Source organism: Salmo salar, chromosome 10 (assembly GCF_965601325.2).
Source record: "Salmo salar chromosome 10, fSalSal1, whole genome shotgun sequence".
NCBI classification, from domain to species: domain Eukaryota; kingdom Metazoa; phylum Chordata; class Actinopteri; order Salmoniformes; family Salmonidae; genus Salmo; species Salmo salar.
The window spans coordinates 34,134,303-34,152,432 of NC_138300.1; the positions used below are offsets into that span (position 1 = coordinate 34,134,303).

The following is an 18,130-nucleotide window of genomic DNA, read 5'->3' on the forward strand; positions in this document are numbered from 1 at the left end:
GTATAGTTAGTCCGCAATTATTTTATACCTGCTACTGAAATGACGCACTCTCTCCCCTCGGGCAACGGCCCACTCACACTGGCACACTCGCAGCACTGAAGGGCCATTCCGATAATGGCTGATATGTGCTTTCATGAATTACATGAACAACAATTATGAAACTAATTTCCATGGACTTTTCCTGACTTTACAAACCCTCATCTGGCACATTTTTAATTAGTGCAATCTCGAACAGCCTACTGTCACTCAAGGATTCACAGACTAACGGCAAATAAACTTGAACAAACCGTAAATCAGGAAATGAATGCCCACTCTCCATTGCTATTCAATGAAGATCCCGCCTTCATTCCACTTTGATCAACCTTTTTTGCCAGGGTGTGTGAATCTGGGTCAGCAAAAGGCCAGTACGCAATACCCCAAAAATTGAAAGTGCCAGTATGGTGTTCCGGACAGCTCCGGCCCAAGTCAAGCACTGAATACACACCCATAGGCAAATGTCTTAAGATATGCAGGCAGACAGATTAAAAGTACATTTACATTGTAATACTTCTGACAGCCAACTTTCTAGCGCTGCCCACAACTTCCAGACTTTATAGCATTACCAGAAAGCATGAATTATTGAGTCATTATTAGTTTTACACTTAAGACATGACTCTGCAGTTGTGCTGTAGAATTAGTGAATTCTCTCATGTATAATAAATTCCATACATTAGTTTATACTGGATTAAGCATATATTTTCATTAACCGTAATTTTGTTAGTTATGCGCCAACTTTCCCTCCATCTTGTGCCAACATCAGTTACTTTGTCTTTTTTCCTAAGAGATTGTCAGTTGGATATGCTCTCTGCAAGGTTTTCTATATCTTCCCTGTCATATGAACATCATTTTCTGATTCAAATAAGATTCCCTCAAGGTTGCTCCCTCCAAGGTCTATTTTCACTACACACTTCTCATTGAACAATAATTAATGGACCACTAACCAAGAGTCCTTGGAGTGGTGGGGGGGTGCTGATCTGAGCGTATGACATTCTGTAGAATGACGTATACTGGCACGCTTTTCTGTATGTGTGCATCTGTGCCTAATTTGCCTTCATGCGTTTCTGTGCATGCTGTGTGAGCATGAGAATAATGTGGTGCTTGTGTTTTTGTTTTTTTACCTCAGGGCTACTTCAAACAAATCAGCTTCAGTTACACTCACCAATGCTATTTTTAGACAAACCCATTATAGTCAACAATGTAGAAACACAATAGTTTAATAGCAAACAACAAATACAGTAATGAAGAGTAAAAAAGCATTTTACAACCATGTGCTGGGCGATATGGACCAAAAGTAATATAATAAAATGTAACTATTTTGCTTGATAGTGATAAATACAACGATATATAAATAAATACGTTGATATGTATATATATATATTTTGTTTTTAAATGGACAATTAGGCCTACTTTCCATTCGTGGCAGTTTTTTGTTGTTATGCCAAGACAAGTAACTGAGATGGTATAGCCTATGATAGAAAACGTAAATTATTTCCAGGGAATGCATGATTGATATTTTGATGTGCAACCTGTCAAAATAGGATCCAGAATGATCAGATTTGTTTTGAGGTCTTCAGAGATGAATTTGCTGATGCCTAATTGACCTCGGCCACAGGTGTCAAATTTATTCCAGGGAGGGCCGAGATGTTTGCAGGTTTTCACTCCTCCTTTGTACTTAATTGATGAATGATGGTCACTAATTAGTAAGGAACTCCCCACACCTGGTTGTCTAGGGCTTAATTGAAAGGAAAAACCAAAAACCTGTAGACATTAGGCCCTCCATGGAATGTGTTTGACACCCCTGTTCTAGGCTATATTATTCACCACGTGTGGAAGTGAGAACTCAAAACACTTAGCTAGATTGCTAACTCTAAATATGATCTTGTTGCTAGATTTTTTTTTATTAGCTTATATTAGCCTATATGGCTATCAGTAAATGTAATGTCCAACAAAACTTTCCAGTACTAGGCCTAGGCTACTTGATGTAAGCCTATTCAGCTCAAATGGTGCACTCCGCTCGGTGGGCACATCAAAACCATACTCCGGTTGTAAAGTGGTGGCATGAACTCAATATTAAGAGGTGAGAAATAAACAGTAGTACCTTTGAAAACAGTCTGTCCTGCAATTGCATTTGGAGAATTGGTCATATGCTTGTGCTTATCAGAAAGCATCCCTCCCTCCTCTGTGTGCACAGTGGGGAGAGGGAGAGATCACCGTTGGCCAAATAATAGTTTTAGAACAAAAAAAGATGTGCAGGAACGTTGTGTAGAAAAATCTATGAAAATTACCGACCTAAGCAAACTGCTCCGGTAAGAGGGCAATGTCAGTGTGGGTAATTTGGGGTTTATCATCCCAGCTCTATTGTACATCCCACACCAAGCCAAAGATAAGTGTAGTCAGGCTCTGGCTTATCATTTACCCTAATGGTGTTTGCTCTCATATGAGAATGGGACTCGGGAGAAATGTGAACTGATATGGACGGAAAGAAGAACTTTCTTATTACATTCCCCTTCCTGGAGGTATCAGAGCTTTAACAACATGCCCTTAAAGATGCCACATGACCAAATGAAATTCCACCCATAGCACACAATTAGATTAGGCCACCTAAAGCTGCCAGTGTTTTAATATGATGCCATGTAAAGCCTGAGGATTGTGTATTTAAGATGGTGGTAAGTGTTTGTCAGCTCTAACCTTTGCCTCCTACAGAGGACCTGAGGGCTCTATGGGTGTGGCAACAAAACCCTATTCTCCAAGGGACAATGAGCAACAGGCCCTGCTCACACAAAACATACTTACACAACTGCCATCAACATACAGTCGTATGAAAAAGTTTGGGCACCCCTGTGAGGCTGCATAATAATTTACTCTGTTGTCACAGAAATTTATCACAGTGGCATGCCATTCATTTTCTAATAAAAGCTGAGTACTGGGGTATTGTCCAGACTAAGATTTTTAGTGTAGCAATATTAAGTTGTATCAAATTAAATCAGATGTGAAAAATAGGCTATGCAAAAATTTGGGCACCCTTGTCATTCTGTTGATTTGAATACCTGTAACTACTTAGCACTGATTAATTGGAACACACAATTGGTTTGGTGAGCTCATTAAGCCTTGAACTTCATAGACAAGTGCATCCAATCATGAGAAAAGGTATTTAAGGTGGCCAATTGCAAGTTGTTGTTCTCTTTGACTCTCCTCTGAAGAGTGGCAACATGGGGGCCTCAAAACAAGTCTCAAATGACCTGAAAACAAAGATTGTTCAACATTATGGTTTAGAGGAAGGCTACAAAAAGCTATCGCAGAGATGTAAGCTGTCAGTGTCCACTGTAAGGAACATAGTGAGGAAATGGAAGACCACAGGCACAGTTCTTGTTAAGGCCAGAAGTGGCAGGCCAAGTAAAATATCGGAGAGACAAAGGCGAAGGATGGTGAACGGTCAAAAACAGCCCAGACCACCTCCAAAGACCTACAACATCATCTTGCTGCAGATGGTGTCACTGTGCATCGTTCAACAATTCAGCGCACTTTGCACAAGGAGAAGCTGTATGGGAGAGTGATGCGGAAGAAGCCTTTTCTGCACACACGCCACAAACAGAGTCGCTTGAGGTATGCAAACGCACATTTGGACAAGCCAGCTTCCTTTTGGAATAAGGTGCTGTGGACTGATGAAACAAAGATTGAGTTATTTGGTCATAACAAGGGACGTTATGCATGGCGGCAAAAGAACACAGCGTTCCAAGAAAAACACTTGCTACCCACAGTAAAATTTGGTGGGGGTTCCATCATGCTGTGGGGCTGTGTGGCGGTACTGGGAATCTTGTTAACATTTTACATTTTAGTCATTTAGCAGATGCTCTTATCCAGAGCGACTTACAGTAGTGAATGCATACATTTCATACATTTTTTTCCTGTACTGGTCCCCCGTGGGAACAAGTACAATGTTGAGGGTCGCATGGATTCCACTCAATATCAGCAGATTCTTGGGAATAATGTTGTAGAATCAGTCAAAGTTGAAGTTACGCCGAGGCTGGATATTTCAACAAGACAACGACCCAAAACACTGCTAAACATCTACCCAGGCATTTATGCAGAGGAACAAGTACAATGTTCTGGAATGGCCATCCCAGTCCCCAGACCTGAATATCATTGAGAATCTGTGTGATGATTTGAAGCAGGCTGTCCATGCTCGGCAACCATCAAACCTAACTGAACTGGAGATGTTTTGGAAGGAGGAATGGTCCAAAATACCTTCATCCAGAATCCAGACACTCATTAGAGGCTATAGGAAGCGTCTAGAGGCTGTTATTTTAGCAAAAGGAGGCTCTACTAAATATTGACGTGATTTTTCTATTGGGGTGCCCAAATTTATGGTCCTGTCTAATTTTGTTTTGATGCATATTGAACATTTTCTGTTGATCCAATAAACCTAATTTCACTACTGAAATATTACTGTGTCCATCAGTTATTTGATAGATCAAAATGAAATTGCTGATCCAAACACCCAATTATTTATAAATGGAAATCTTGGAAATTCAGGGGTGCCCAAACATTTTCATACGACTGTACCTTAGACCACGTGTCAAACTCAAGGCCCATTTCAATCTTGTTTTTCAGGGGAAAATTGAATGAAATGACAAAAACCACATGGAAACTGTGTAGAAATAATGGACCTACATTTATAGTCTCTTCACTCTGTCCAGCGTGCTATTAGTCATTGAAACGAAAGCTAGACAGTCAGGGAACGTAGAAAATTCCAGAAGCGATTGATAAGAGGACAATTTTTTGCACGTTTTGATGGCGAGGAAATATCAACATTATGTGCAGCCCTCAACCTCAGTGAAGACCAAATGCAGCCCACAGGTCAAATGAGTTTGACACCCCTGCTAAACTATCAACATACCTTACACAAAACTAACAAAGGACTTTTGACAAAGGGTATTTCTATAGCGGTTGTGCAGTTTGTTTTCAATCCTTACAAATCATTACCATTTATTCCTTTAAGTAGCAGCTAGTGTGAATAAGTAAATGGATTTAAAAATGTTCTAACCTCTATTCAACCCCATACACTTGCTGGAGTTGTCCTATATGAATAGGGCTAAATTGAAATGTTTCTTACAGAAGAAATATGGAAAGCATATGCATAACCATGGCAGCAATTTAAAGGAGAACATTTAGGAGATTATGGGAAAATTATTAGACTAAAAGGTGAGGACAAAACAGTTCATCTGACAAGACTGAATCCAAACATTACACTGTTGGTTATATATGCATTTTACATTTGCTGTACTTTCATTGCATTTGTTAACGAAATCTGACAATACTCTGGATACAGTCAGTAACATGATAAGACTATTCATGGCAAATTTGGGGTAGGTGCAAAATAAGAAACAAAATGACAAGGGTTTGAGTGAGAGGTCTAACTGGTGTCTCCAAGTGACCACATACAGTGTCTTCAGAAAGTATTCATAACTCTTTACTTTTTCAAAATGTTGTTGTGTTACAGCCTGAATTTCAAATTGATTACATTTTGATTTTGTGTTTCTGATATACACACAATAAGCCCATAATGTCAAGTGGAATTGTCTTTGTAGAACATTTTCAAAATTATGAAAACTTACAAGCGGAAATGTTCAGGAGTAAAAATGTGCTTAAAATCACATAAGATGCATGGACTTATTCTGTGTTCAATAATAGTGGTTAACATGATTTTTGAATGACTAGCCCATCTCTGTACCGCACACATAAAAATAATTGTAAGGTCCCTCAAATCGAGTAGTGAATTTCAAGCACAGATTCAACCAAAGACCAGGGAGGTTTTTCAATACCTAACAAAGAAGGGCACCGATTGGTAGATGTCTAAAAAATTTAAAAAAGCAGACACTGAAAATCCCTTTGAGCATGGTAAACTTATTAATTAGACTTTGGATGATGTATCAATACACCCAGTCACAACAACGATGCAGACGTCCTTCCTACCTCAGTTGCCAGAGAGGAAGGAAACTGCTCAGGGATTTCACCATGAGGCCAACGGCAATTTTAAAACGGAGTTTAATGATTGTGATATGAAAAAAATGGAGGATGGATCAACAACATTGTTTGGTGCAAATCCAACACATAACTGAGTACCGCTATTCATATTTACAAGCATGGTGGTGGCTGCATCATGTTATTGGTATGCTTGTCATCGGAAAGGGAGTTTTTTAGGATAGAAAGTAACAGAATACAGCTATGCACAGTCAAAATCCTAGAGAAAAACCTGGTCCAGTCTTCTTTCCAACTGACACTGGGAGACAAATTTACCTTTCAGCAGGACAATAACCTAAAACACAAGGCCAAATCTACACTGGAGTTGCTTACCAAGACGACATTGAATGTTCCTGAGTGACCTAGTTAGTTTTGACTTAAAATCAACTTGAAAATCTATGGCAAGACTTGGAAATAGCATTTTAGCAATAACCAACTTGACAGAGCTTGAAGAATTTTATATTGTGCAATCCAGGTGTGCAAAGCTCTTAGAGACGTATCCTAAAAGATTCACAGCTGTAGTCACTGCCAAAGGTGTTTCTAACATGTATTGTCTCAAGATATATTCATGTTTTATTTTTCATATTTTTTGTTAGAATTATTCTTCCACTTTGACAGAGTATTTTGTGTAGACCGTTAGCAAAAATCACAATTATATCAATTTTAATCCCACTTTAACATGTGGAAAAAGTTGAGGGGTGTGAATACTTTCAGAAGGCACTGTACCTCTCCAAAGTGTGCACTGTTCCTACATAATTTCAATGTACTTTTATGACTCAAAGAAGAGTCAACTATAAAAGGTGCTATTTTGAGCTCTCAGGTGTGCTGTCGAGGAACTAGAGCAAGCAGACTTGTTTGTTTTCTTTTGGAACACAGCCCAGCATCCCCACCATCACACAATTACTGTTGTTGTTTATGCATTCCAAAAATGGTCCATTATAATTCACAATCCGGTCTGGTGGGCATCATTTGAAAGCATGTTCTATTGCCAACATGGCTAACTAAGTTGTAAAATACGATCTTACAGTGTTAGGCTTTCACAGGGAAAGTGCACATACAGTGGATTCGGAACGTATTCAGACTCCTTGACTTTTTCCACTTTGTTACGTTACAGCCTTATTCTAAAATCGATTTTTTTTATTTATTTCCCCTTCATCAAACTCCACACAATACCCCATAATGACAAAGCAAAAAAAACAAGTGTAGAAATTTTTGCAAGTTCATTAAACATAAAAAACTGAAATATACATTTACATAAGTATTCAGACCCTTTACTCAGTAATTTGTTGAAGCACCTTTGGCAGTGATTACAGCATCGAGTCTTCTTATGATGCTACAAGCTTGGCACACCTGTATTTGGGGAGTTGCTCCCACTCTTCTCTGCAGATCCTCTTAAGCTGTGTCATGTTGGATGGGGAGCATCGCTGGACAGCTATTTTCAGAGCCCGGACTTGATGAAACCAATCAAGGAAACCAATCTTGGTTTCATCAGACCAGATAATCTTGTTTCTCACGGTCTGAGAGTCATTTAGGTGCCTTTTACTGAGTAGCGGCTTCCGTCTGGCCACTACCATAAAGGCCTGATTGGTGGAGTGCTGCAAAGATGGTTGTCCTTCAGGAAGGTTCTCCCATCTCCACAGAAGAAATCTGTAGCTCTGTCAGAGTGACCATCAGGTTCTTGGTCTCCTCCCTGACCAAATCCCTTCTCCCCCGATTGCTCAGTTTGGCCGTGTGGCTAGTTTTAGGAAGAGTCTTGGTGGTTACAAACTTCTTCCATTTAAGAATGATGGAGGCCACTGTGTTCTTGGGGACCTTCAATGCTGCAGAAATGTTTTGGTACCCTTCCCCAGATCTGTGCCTTGACACAATCCTGTCTCGGAGCTCTACGGACAATTCCTTCGACCTCATGGCTTGGTTTTTTCGCTGACATGCACTGTCAACTGTGGGACCTTATATAGACAGGTGTGTGCCTTTCCAAATCATGTCCAAACAATTAAAAATTTACCCCAGGTGGATTCTAATCAAGTTGTAGAAACATCAAGGATGATCAATGGAAACAGGATGAACTTGAGCAAAATTTCAAGTCTCAACACAAATGGTCTGAATACTTATGTGAATAAGATTGTTCTGTTTTTTTATTTTTAATACATTTGCATTAAAAAAATAACTGTTTTCACTTCGTCATTATGGGGTATTGTGTGTAGGTTGAGGAGGAAAAAATGTATTCAATACATTTCAGAATAAGGCTGTAACGTAAAACAAAATGTGGAAAAAGTCAAGGGGTCTGAATACTTTCTGAATGCACTGTAGAAAAGAGTGACGAGCGCATTCAGATGAGTGTTCCCTGCCAAATGTCTTCACAATAAGACAAGCATAGGCTCATTCTGTTCAGGACAACCCAGTGTATGACACCATGTCATCTTGTAACTGTACATCAAGCAGAGTGATCATAAATGTTGATACTATGAAATTTGTTTTATGATATGGAAATGTGAAGTGCAGATTTAGACTAACGGGTGTTTGGCCTGCTTGTATGACATCAAAGTGGTATTGATTATAATCCTTAACGACTCAATATATTTTGAAAGATGAGACCTCTATTCAGAGCATTTCCTTTACTCAGACAACAACAAAAAACTGCAGGAGGTGGGGCAACTTCTTGTCACACACAGTGTTCACGTTCAGAACGGCTGTCTGTCAAAACCAATACTGAGCTGTAAAGCGGAGACCTTGAGTTGACATCATATATAGCATGTTTTTGTACACCCACTGCATTTCAATTTAGGCATTTATCAGCATCCAAATCTGCTATTTTAACCCTTATACGGGTATGAGTGTAAAGAGTTAACCAGGCAAGTCCATTAAGAACAACTTCTTATTTACAATGACGACCTGGCAAGGTATAGTATATCCCTTCCAGAAGGGAATGAGTATACTCTCCATAGTGAATAACAGCCATAAACTCAGCTGGGTACTTCTAGCAACCCAACTTCTCCTTCTAGGAAACTATTTGCCTTTGATTGGCCAAATTAAGCCCCTCCTTCAGCATGAGGTCATGTTCCATACTCTCTACTGACCACCCACCGCACCCCTGCCTCCCCTGCTCTAATGACAGTAAAGGGGGAGTTCAGTGGTGCCAACAGAAGCCCCAGCCCCTGGGACGGCACACACACACACACACACACACATCAGGGGAAGAGTAAAAACACCAACCATGGCCTCCCGAGTGGCGCAGTGGTCTAAGGAACTGCATCACAGTGCTAGCTGTGCCACTAGAGATTCTGGATTCAAGTCTAGGCTCTGTCGCAGCCGGCTGCGACCGGGAGACCCATGGGGCGGTGCACAATTGTCCCAGCGTCGTCTGGGTTAAGAGAGGGTTTGGCCGGCAGGGATGTCCTTGTCCCATCGCACACTAGCGTCTCCTGTGGCGGGCTGGGTCAAGTGCACGCTGACACGGTCACCAGGTGTACAGGGTTTCCTCCGACACATTGGTGTGGCTGGCTTCCGGGTTAAGTGGGCATTGTGTCAAGAATCAGTGCAGCTTGGTTGGGTTGTGTTTCGGAAAATGCACGCCTCTCCCGAGTCCGTACGCGAGTTGCAGCGATGACACAATTGGATACCACGAAAAAGGGGTAAAACATTTTTTTTTTCATAAATATATATATATTTTTTTAAAAGCAAAAAACAAACAAAAAAAAAAAACACTCAAAACGGAGCAGGGTTGAGCGACATGCTAATCCTGGGATGAAGGCGGGAGATCCCGTGCTGGTGGGACATTCCTGCTGTCACTCAGCTACCCCAGCCAGTTAAAACAGGTCCAGAGCCACAGAGTCCACCCACACACAGGTCAATCACACACACCTAAAAGGTCCACCAAATGTTGCTTGAAATCACCATGACGACTAAATCCAGGCAAAGTAAAGCACAGATTGAGAACATTTAAAAAACGTTTTATTTTATAGATTGTTAGTCACAGATGATTTGACAGACAGCTACCAGTTAGATGAGCAGGTAGGGTAGGATATCAATCTCTCTCAAGTGTAGGAGGAGATTGGTAGACTAACTCACCCGCCTATACTGGAAGTCATCTTGAAGCCTGTTCAGGGTCGCAGTTATGGAGAGGGGCCTTTTAATCGTGAGGTAGACATTTGTGAATGAACCTGTCAGAAAAAGCGAGATTAACAGGGAAATTACAGTACATGGCCTGAAACTAAAAATAATGTACAGTACCAGTCAAAAGTTTGGACACACCTACTCATTCAAGGGTTTTCCTTTATTTTTACTATTTTCTACACTATAGAATAATAGTGAAGACATCAAAACTATGAAATAACATATATGGGATCATGAAGAAACCAATTAAAAGTTATTTTGTGGAATTTCTTTCCTTCTTAATATGCATTAAGAAGGAAAGAAATTCCACAAAATAAGCCAATCAGTTGTGTTGTGACTCCTTCAAGACTGTTGGAAAAGCATTCCTCAAGAAACAAAATGTTGGACTCATCAGACCTGGGTCTTCCTTTCCTGTGGCGGTCCTCATGACAGCCAGTTTCATCATAGCGCTTGATGGTTTTTGCAAATGCACTTGAAGAAACTTTCCAAGTTGTTGAAATGTTTCGTATTGACTGACCTTCTTGTCTTAAAGTAATGATGGACTGTCATTTCTCTTTGCTTATTTGAGCTGTTCTTGCCATTATATGGTATTTTACCAAATAGAGCTCTCTCTGTATACCACCCCGACCTTGTCACAACACAACTGATTGGCTCAAACTCATTAAGAAGGATAGAAATTCAACACATTAACTTTTAACAAGGCACAAATGTTAATTGAAATGCATTCCAGGTGACTACCCTACTGTGTATGTGTGTGTGAGATATATATATATATATATATATATATATATATATACTGCTCAAAAAAATAAAGGGAACACTTAAACAACACAATGTAACTCCAAGTTATTCACCCTTCTGTGAAATCAAACTGTCCACTTAGGAAGCAACACTGATTGACAATACATTTCACATGCTTTTGTGCAAATGGAATAGACAACAGGTGGAAATTATAGGCAATTAGCAAGACACCCCCAATAAAGGAGTGGTTCTGCAGGTGGTGACCACAGACCACTTCTCAGTTCCTATGCTTCCTGGCTGATGTTTTGGTCACTTTTGAATGCTGGCGGTGCTTTCACTCTAGTGGTAGCATGAGACAGAGTCTACAACCCACACAAGTGGCTCAGGTAGTGCAGCTCATCCAGGATGGCACATCAATGCGAGCAGTGGCAAGAAGGTTTGCTGTGTCTGTCAGCGTAGTGTCCAGAGCATGGAGGCGCTACCAGGAGACAGGCCAGTACATCAGGAGACGTGGAGGAGGCCATAGGAGGGCAACAACCCAGCAGCAGGACCGCTACCTCCGCCTTTGTGCAAGGAGGAGCAGGAGGAGCACTGCCAGAGCCCTGCAAAATGACCTCCAGCAGGCCACAAATGTGCATGTGTCTGCTCAAACGGTCAGAAACAGACTCCATGAGGGTGGTATGAGGGCCCGACGTCCACAGGTGGGGGTTGTGCTTATAGCCTAACACCGTGCAGGACGTTTGGCATTTGCCAGAGAACACCAAGATTGGCAAATTCGCCACTGGCGCCCTGTGCTCTTCACAGATGAAAGCAGTGAGCACATGTGACAGACGTGACAGAGTCTGGAGACGCCGTGGAGAACGTTCTGCTGCCTGCAACATCCTCCAGCATGACCGGTTTGGCGGTGGGTCAGTCATGGTGTGGGGTGGCATTTCTTTGGGGGGCCGCACAGCCCTCCATGTGCTCGCCAGAGGTAGCCTGACTGCCATTAGGTACCGAGATGAGATCCTCAGACTCCTTGTGAGACCATATGCTGGTGCGGTTGGCCCTGGGTTCCTCCTAATGCAAGACAATGCTAGACCTCATGTGGCTGGAGTGTGTCAGCAGTTCCTTCAAGAGGAAGGCATTGATGCTATGGACTGGCCCGCCCGTTCCCCAGACCTGAATCCAATTGAGCACATCTGGGACATCATGTCTCGCTCCATCCACCAACGCCACGTTGCACCACAGACTGTCCAGGAGTTGGCGGATGCTTTAGTCCAGGTCTGGGAGGAGATCCCTCAGGAGACCATCCGCCACCTCATCAGGAGCATGCCCAGGAATTGTAGGGAGGTCATACAGGCACGTGGAGGCCACACACACTACTGAGCCTCATTTTGACTTGTTTTAAGGACATTACATCAAAGTTGGATCAGCCTGTAGTGTGGTTTTCCACTTTAATTTTGAGTGTGACTCCAAATCCAAACCTCCATGGGTTGATAAATTGGATTTCCATTGATTATTTTTGTGTGATTTTGTTGTCAGCACATTCAACTATGTAAAGAAAAAAGTATTTAATAACATTATTTCATTCATTCAAATCTACGATGTGTTATTTTAGTGTTCCCTTTATTTTTTTGAGCAGTGTATATATATAAAATAAATAGATAAATAGATATATATATATATATATATATATATATATATATATATATATATATATATATATATAGTTGAAGTCGGAAGTTTACATACACTTAAGTTGGAGACATTAAAAATCATTTTTCAACCAATCCACAAATTTCTTGTTAACAAACTATAATTTTGGCAAGTCGGTTAAGACATCTACTGTGTGCATGACAAGTAATTTTTCCAACAATTGTTTACAGACAGATTATTTCCCTGCATCACAATTCCAGTGGGTCAGAAGTTTACATACACTAAGTTGACTGTGCCTTTAAACAGCTTGGAAAATTCCAGAAAATGATATCACGGCTTTAGAAGCTTCTGATAGCTTCTGATAGGCTAATAGACATCATCTGCGTACCTGTGGATGTATTTCAAGGCCTACCTTCAAACTCAGTGCCTCTTTGCGTGACATCATTGGAAAATCAAAATAAATCAGCCAAGACCTCAGAAAAAATGTATAGACCTCCACAAGTCTGGTTCATCCTTGGGAGCAATTTCCAAATGCCTTAAGGTACCACGTTCATCTGTACAAACAATAGTACGCAAGTATAAACACCATGGGACCACGCAGCTGTCATACCCCTCAGGAAGGAGACGCGTTCTGTCGCCAAGAGATGAACGTACTTTGGTGCGAAAAGTGCAAATCAATCCCAGAACAACAGCAAAGGACCTTGTGAAGATGCTGGACGAAACAGGTACAAAAGTATCTATATCCACAGTAAAAAGAGTCCTATTTCAACATAACCTGAAAGGCCACTCAGCAAGGAAGAAGCCACTGCTCCGAAACCACCATAAAAAAGACAGACTACGGTTTAAAACTGCACATGGGGACAAAGATCATACTTTTTGGAGAAATGCCCTCTGGTCTGATGAAACAAAAAAAGAACTGTTTGGCCATAATGACCATCATTATGTTTGGAGGAAAAAGGGGGGAGGCTTGCAAGCCGAAGTACACCATCCCAACAGTGAAGCACGTGGCGGCAGCATCATGTTGTGGGGGTGCTTTGCTGCAGGAGGGACTGGTGCACTTCACAAAATAGATGGCATCATGAGGGAGGAAAATTATGTGGATATATTGAAGCAACATCTCAAGACATCAGTCAGGAAGTTAAAGCTTGGTCGCAAATTGGTCTTTCAAATAGACAATGACCCCAAGCATACTTCCAAAGTTGTGGCAAAATGGCTTAAGGACAACAAAGTCAAGGTATTGGAGTGGCCATCACAAAGCCCTGACCTCAATTCTATAGAACATTTGTGGGCAGATCTGAAAAAGCGTGTGCGAGCAATGAGGCCTACAAACCTGACTCAGTTACACCAGCTCTGTCAGGAGGAATGGGCCAAAATTCACCCAACTTATTGTGGGAAGCTTGTGGAAGGCTACCCTAAAACGTTTGACCCGAGATAAACAATTTAAAGGCAATGCTACCAAATACTAATTGAGTGTATGTAAACTTCTGATCCACTGGGAATGTGATGAAAGAAATAAAAGCTGAAGTAAATCATTCTCTCTACTATGATTCTGATATTTCACATTCTTAAAATAAAGTGGTGATCCTAACTGACCTAAGACAGGGAAATTTTACTAGGATTAAATGTCAGGAATTGTGAAAAACTGAGTTTAAATGTATTTGGCTGAGGTGTATGTAAACTTCCGACTTCAACTGTGTGTGTGTGATATATATATATATATATATATATATACTGCTCAAAAAAATAAAGGGAACACTTAAACAACACATTCTAGATCTGAATGAAAGAAATAATCTTATTAAATACTTTTTTCTTTACATAGTTGAATGTGCTGACAACAAAATCACACAAAAATAATCAATGGAAATCCAATTTATCAACCCATGGAGGTCTGGATTTGGAGTCACACTCAAAATTAAAGTGGAAAACCACACTACAGGCTGATCTAACTTTGATGTAATGTCCTTAAAACAAGTCAAAATGAAGCTCAGTAGTGTGTGTGGCCTCCACGTGCCTGTATGACCTCCCTACAACGCCTGGGCATGCTCCTGATGAGGTGGCGGATGGTCTCCTGAGGGATCTCCTCCCAGACCTGGACTAAAGCATCCGCCAACTCCTGGACAGTCTGTGGTGCAACGTGGCGTTGGTGGATGGAGCGAGACATGATGTCCCAGATGTGCTCAATTGGATTCAGGTCTGGGGAACGGGGGGGCCAGTCCATAGCATCAATGCCTTCCTCTTGCAGGAACTGCTAACACACTCCAGCCACATGAGGTCTAGCATTGTCTTGCATTAGGGTGAACCCAGGGCCAACTGCACCAGCATATGGTCTCACAAGGGGTCTGAGGATCTCATCTCGGTACCTAATGGCAGTCAGGCTACCTCTGGCGAGCACATGGAGGGCTGTGCGGCCCCCCAAAGAAATGCCACCCCACACCATGACTGACCCACCGCCAAACCGGTCATGCTGGAGGATGTTGCAGGCAGCAGAACGTTCTCCACGGCGTCTCCAGACTCTGTCACGTCTGTCACATGTGCTCAGTGTGAACCTGCTTTCATCTGTGAAGAGCACAGGGCGCCAGTGGAGAATTTGCCAATCTTGGTGTTCTCTGGCAAATGCCAAACGTCCTGCACGGTGTTGGGCTGTAAGCACAACCCCCACCTGTGGACGTCAGGCCCTCATACCACCCTCATGGAGTCTGTTTCTGACCGCTTGAGCAGACACATGCACATTTGTGGCCTGCTGGAGGTAATTTTGCAGGGCTCTGGCAGTGCTTCTCCTGCTCCTCCTTGCACAAAGGCGGAGGTAGCGGTCCTGCTGCTGGGTTGTTGCCCTCCTACGGACTCTTCCACATCTCCTGATGTACTGGCCTGTCTCCTGGTAGCGCCTCCATGCTCTGGACACTACGCTGACAGACACAGCAAACCTTCTTGCCACAGCTCACATTGATGTGCCATCCTGGATGAGCTGCACTACCTGAGCCACTTGTGTGGGTTGTAGACTCCGTCTCATGCTACCACTAGAGTGAAAGCACCGCCAGCATTCAAAAAGTGACCAAAACATCAGCCAAGAAGCATAGGAACTGAGAAGTGGTCTGTGGTTATCACCTGCAGAACCACTCCTTTATTGGGGGTGTCTTGCTAATTGCCTATAATTTCCACCTGTTGTCTATTCCATTTGCACAACAGCATGTGAAATGTATTGTCAATCAGTGTTGCTTCTTAAGTGGACAGTTTGATTTCACAGAAGTGTGATTGACTTTGAGTTACATTGTGTTGTTTAAGTGTTCCCTTTATTTTTTTGAGCAGTATATATAATATATTATATATATCTCACACAGAATACCCCACAGCCTCTATTCCTGAAGGGCAGCAGCACCCGGCCCAACCTTACCTCCTGTCTAGCAGACTGTGTGGGAGGATGAGGAGTGTGGTGTAGGATGAAGGTCCACCCTATGTGTAGGCACTGTGGGGATGGCAGAGGTCTGTGTGCCCCCTAGGGGAGGGGGGAAGTTACAAGAGTCACTGGGAGGATCCTTTGTCAAAGGCCAGTGGTTGTCAACGGCTCCTTGCTGAGCTGAGCATTCCACCGTGCTCGGCTGTGGACGTACCACATGACAGCTACATCGGATGCTCTAACTGGTTACAAAACAGAAGACATTACATGAGTTAACCTGTAAAGTGTTCTATTTACTCAAGCCCGATTCAACCATAGACAAGAACCTACGGTACAGAGGCTATCTGAAATGAATTTATTCGATAAATGTTAAATGGCAAAAATTCCACTTAGCATATCAGGGGGCTAAGCAGAGCTATATGTTTAGAACAGAGCAGAGGTGAGCACTTACCGATCACATGGTTTGTCTGGAGCCGCTATGGCACTGGAATAGAAAAGAGACGTTTTCCTTCAGGGATCTAAAATAAGAAAACACACACATCCTTAAACCCTGCAACAGACACACAAATAACCTTACATATAGACGTACACATGACCTTATATCCTTAGTGATGACGCATGATTATGGAAAAGCTGATTCAACCGATCGCTGCAGCTGTACATAGCCCATCTGTAAATAGCCCACCCAATCTAACTACCTCATCCCCATATTGTTTTTATGACTTTTCTGCTCTTTTGCACACCAGTACTTCTACATCATCATCTGCTCATCTATAACTCCAGTGTTAATTTGCTAAACTGTAATTACTTCACTACTGTGGCCTATTTTTTGCCTTACCTCCTCACGCCATTTGCACACACTGTATATAGACTTTCTTTTTTTCTATCGTGTTACTGACTGTACGCTTGTTTATTCCATGTGTAACTCTGTGTTGTTGTTTGTGTCGCAGTGCTTTGCTTTATCTTGGCCAGGTCGCAGTTGTAAATGAGAACTTGTTCTCAACTAGTTTACCTGGTTAAATAAAGGTGAAATAAATTAAAAGAGCCAGAAAGGTCATGACAGCCACAGCCTCAAATACGCAACCAAAAACACAAACTGGCATGATAAAATCCTGGTTTAGACACAGGCCCTAGTCTCTAAACTGGTTAGGGATCCTAATCATGCCTATTTGTGCCAATGCAAGGACGTCAACAGTGGAGCTCGACTGACCAATATAAATCTGTAATAGTGAGCTGAACATATTTTTGGGAAAGAAAGAGAGCGACCAAGAGAAACAAAGACACAGAGACAGACATTGGGGTGTGGTGGCTGTGGCGGAGTGTCTAGGTGAATGAGGGGAGCGCTGGGAAATCTATAGAGCATCTACAGATGGACTACCCAAATAAAGTGTGACCCCAAGTGCCTGAAAGGAAGGGGGAGGGGCCATTGTCACAGCCCATTGACTTCAGCTATGCCCATTTTTCTGCTCTCTGGATGTGACTTAAATGCAAGTAAAACTAAATGCATGCTATTCAATCAATCACTGCCCGCACCTGCCCGCCCGTCCAGCATCACTACTCTGGACGGCTCTGACTTAGAATACGTGGACAACTACAAATACCTAGGTGTCTGGTTAGACTGTAAACTCTCCTTCCAGACTCATATTAAGCATCTCCAATCCAAAATTAAATCTAGAAAAAGCCACCTTCACTCACGCTGCCAAACATACCCTCGTAAATCTGACCATCCTACCAATCCTCGACTTCGGCGATGTCATCTATAAAATAGCCTCCAACACTCTACTCAACAAATTGGATGCAGTCTATCACAGTACCATCCGTTTTGTCACCAAAGCCCCATACACTACCCACCACTGCGACCTGTACGCTCTCGTTGGTTGGCCCTCACTTCATACTCGTCGGCAAACCCACTGGCTACAGGTTACCTACAAGTCTCTGCTAGGTAAAGCCCCGCCTTATCTCGCCTTATCTCAGCTCACTGGTCACCATAGCAGCACCCACTCGTAGCACGCGCTCCAGCAGGTATATCTCACTGGTCACCCCCAAAGCCAATTCCTCCTTTGGTCACCTTTCCTTCCAGTTCTCTGCTGCCAATGACTGGAATGAACTGCAAAACAAACAAAAAAAATAGTAAAAACAAATTACTAAAAAAAAAAAAATCACTGAAGCTGGAGACTCATA

General features: G+C 42.2%; 1 protein-coding gene across 11 annotated transcripts in view; it reads right to left on the reverse strand.

Annotated features, from left to right (window-relative positions):
* LOC106560272 (circadian locomoter output cycles protein kaput) overlaps positions 1 to 18,130 on the reverse strand; it is a 56,832-nt gene that overhangs the window by 22,815 nt on the left and 15,887 nt on the right. For 7 of the 11 annotated variants that reach the window (XM_045687679.2, XM_045687677.2, XM_014122997.3 and 4 more), the window contains exons 2-4: positions 16,401 to 16,467; positions 15,947 to 16,191; positions 10,129 to 10,220 (exon numbers count right to left, since the gene is read on the reverse strand). In XM_045687679.2, coding sequence (XP_045543635.1) covers positions 10,129 to 10,148 — 20 coding nt within the window. In that variant the 5' untranslated portion in view covers positions 10,149 to 10,220; positions 15,947 to 16,191; positions 16,401 to 16,467. Of the gene's footprint in view, positions 1 to 10,128; positions 10,221 to 15,946; positions 16,192 to 16,400; positions 16,468 to 17,950; positions 18,057 to 18,130 lie in introns of all 11 variants that reach the window. The other 4 variants (XM_082956947.1, XM_082956946.1, XM_014122990.3 and 1 more) reach the window with 4 other exon arrangements.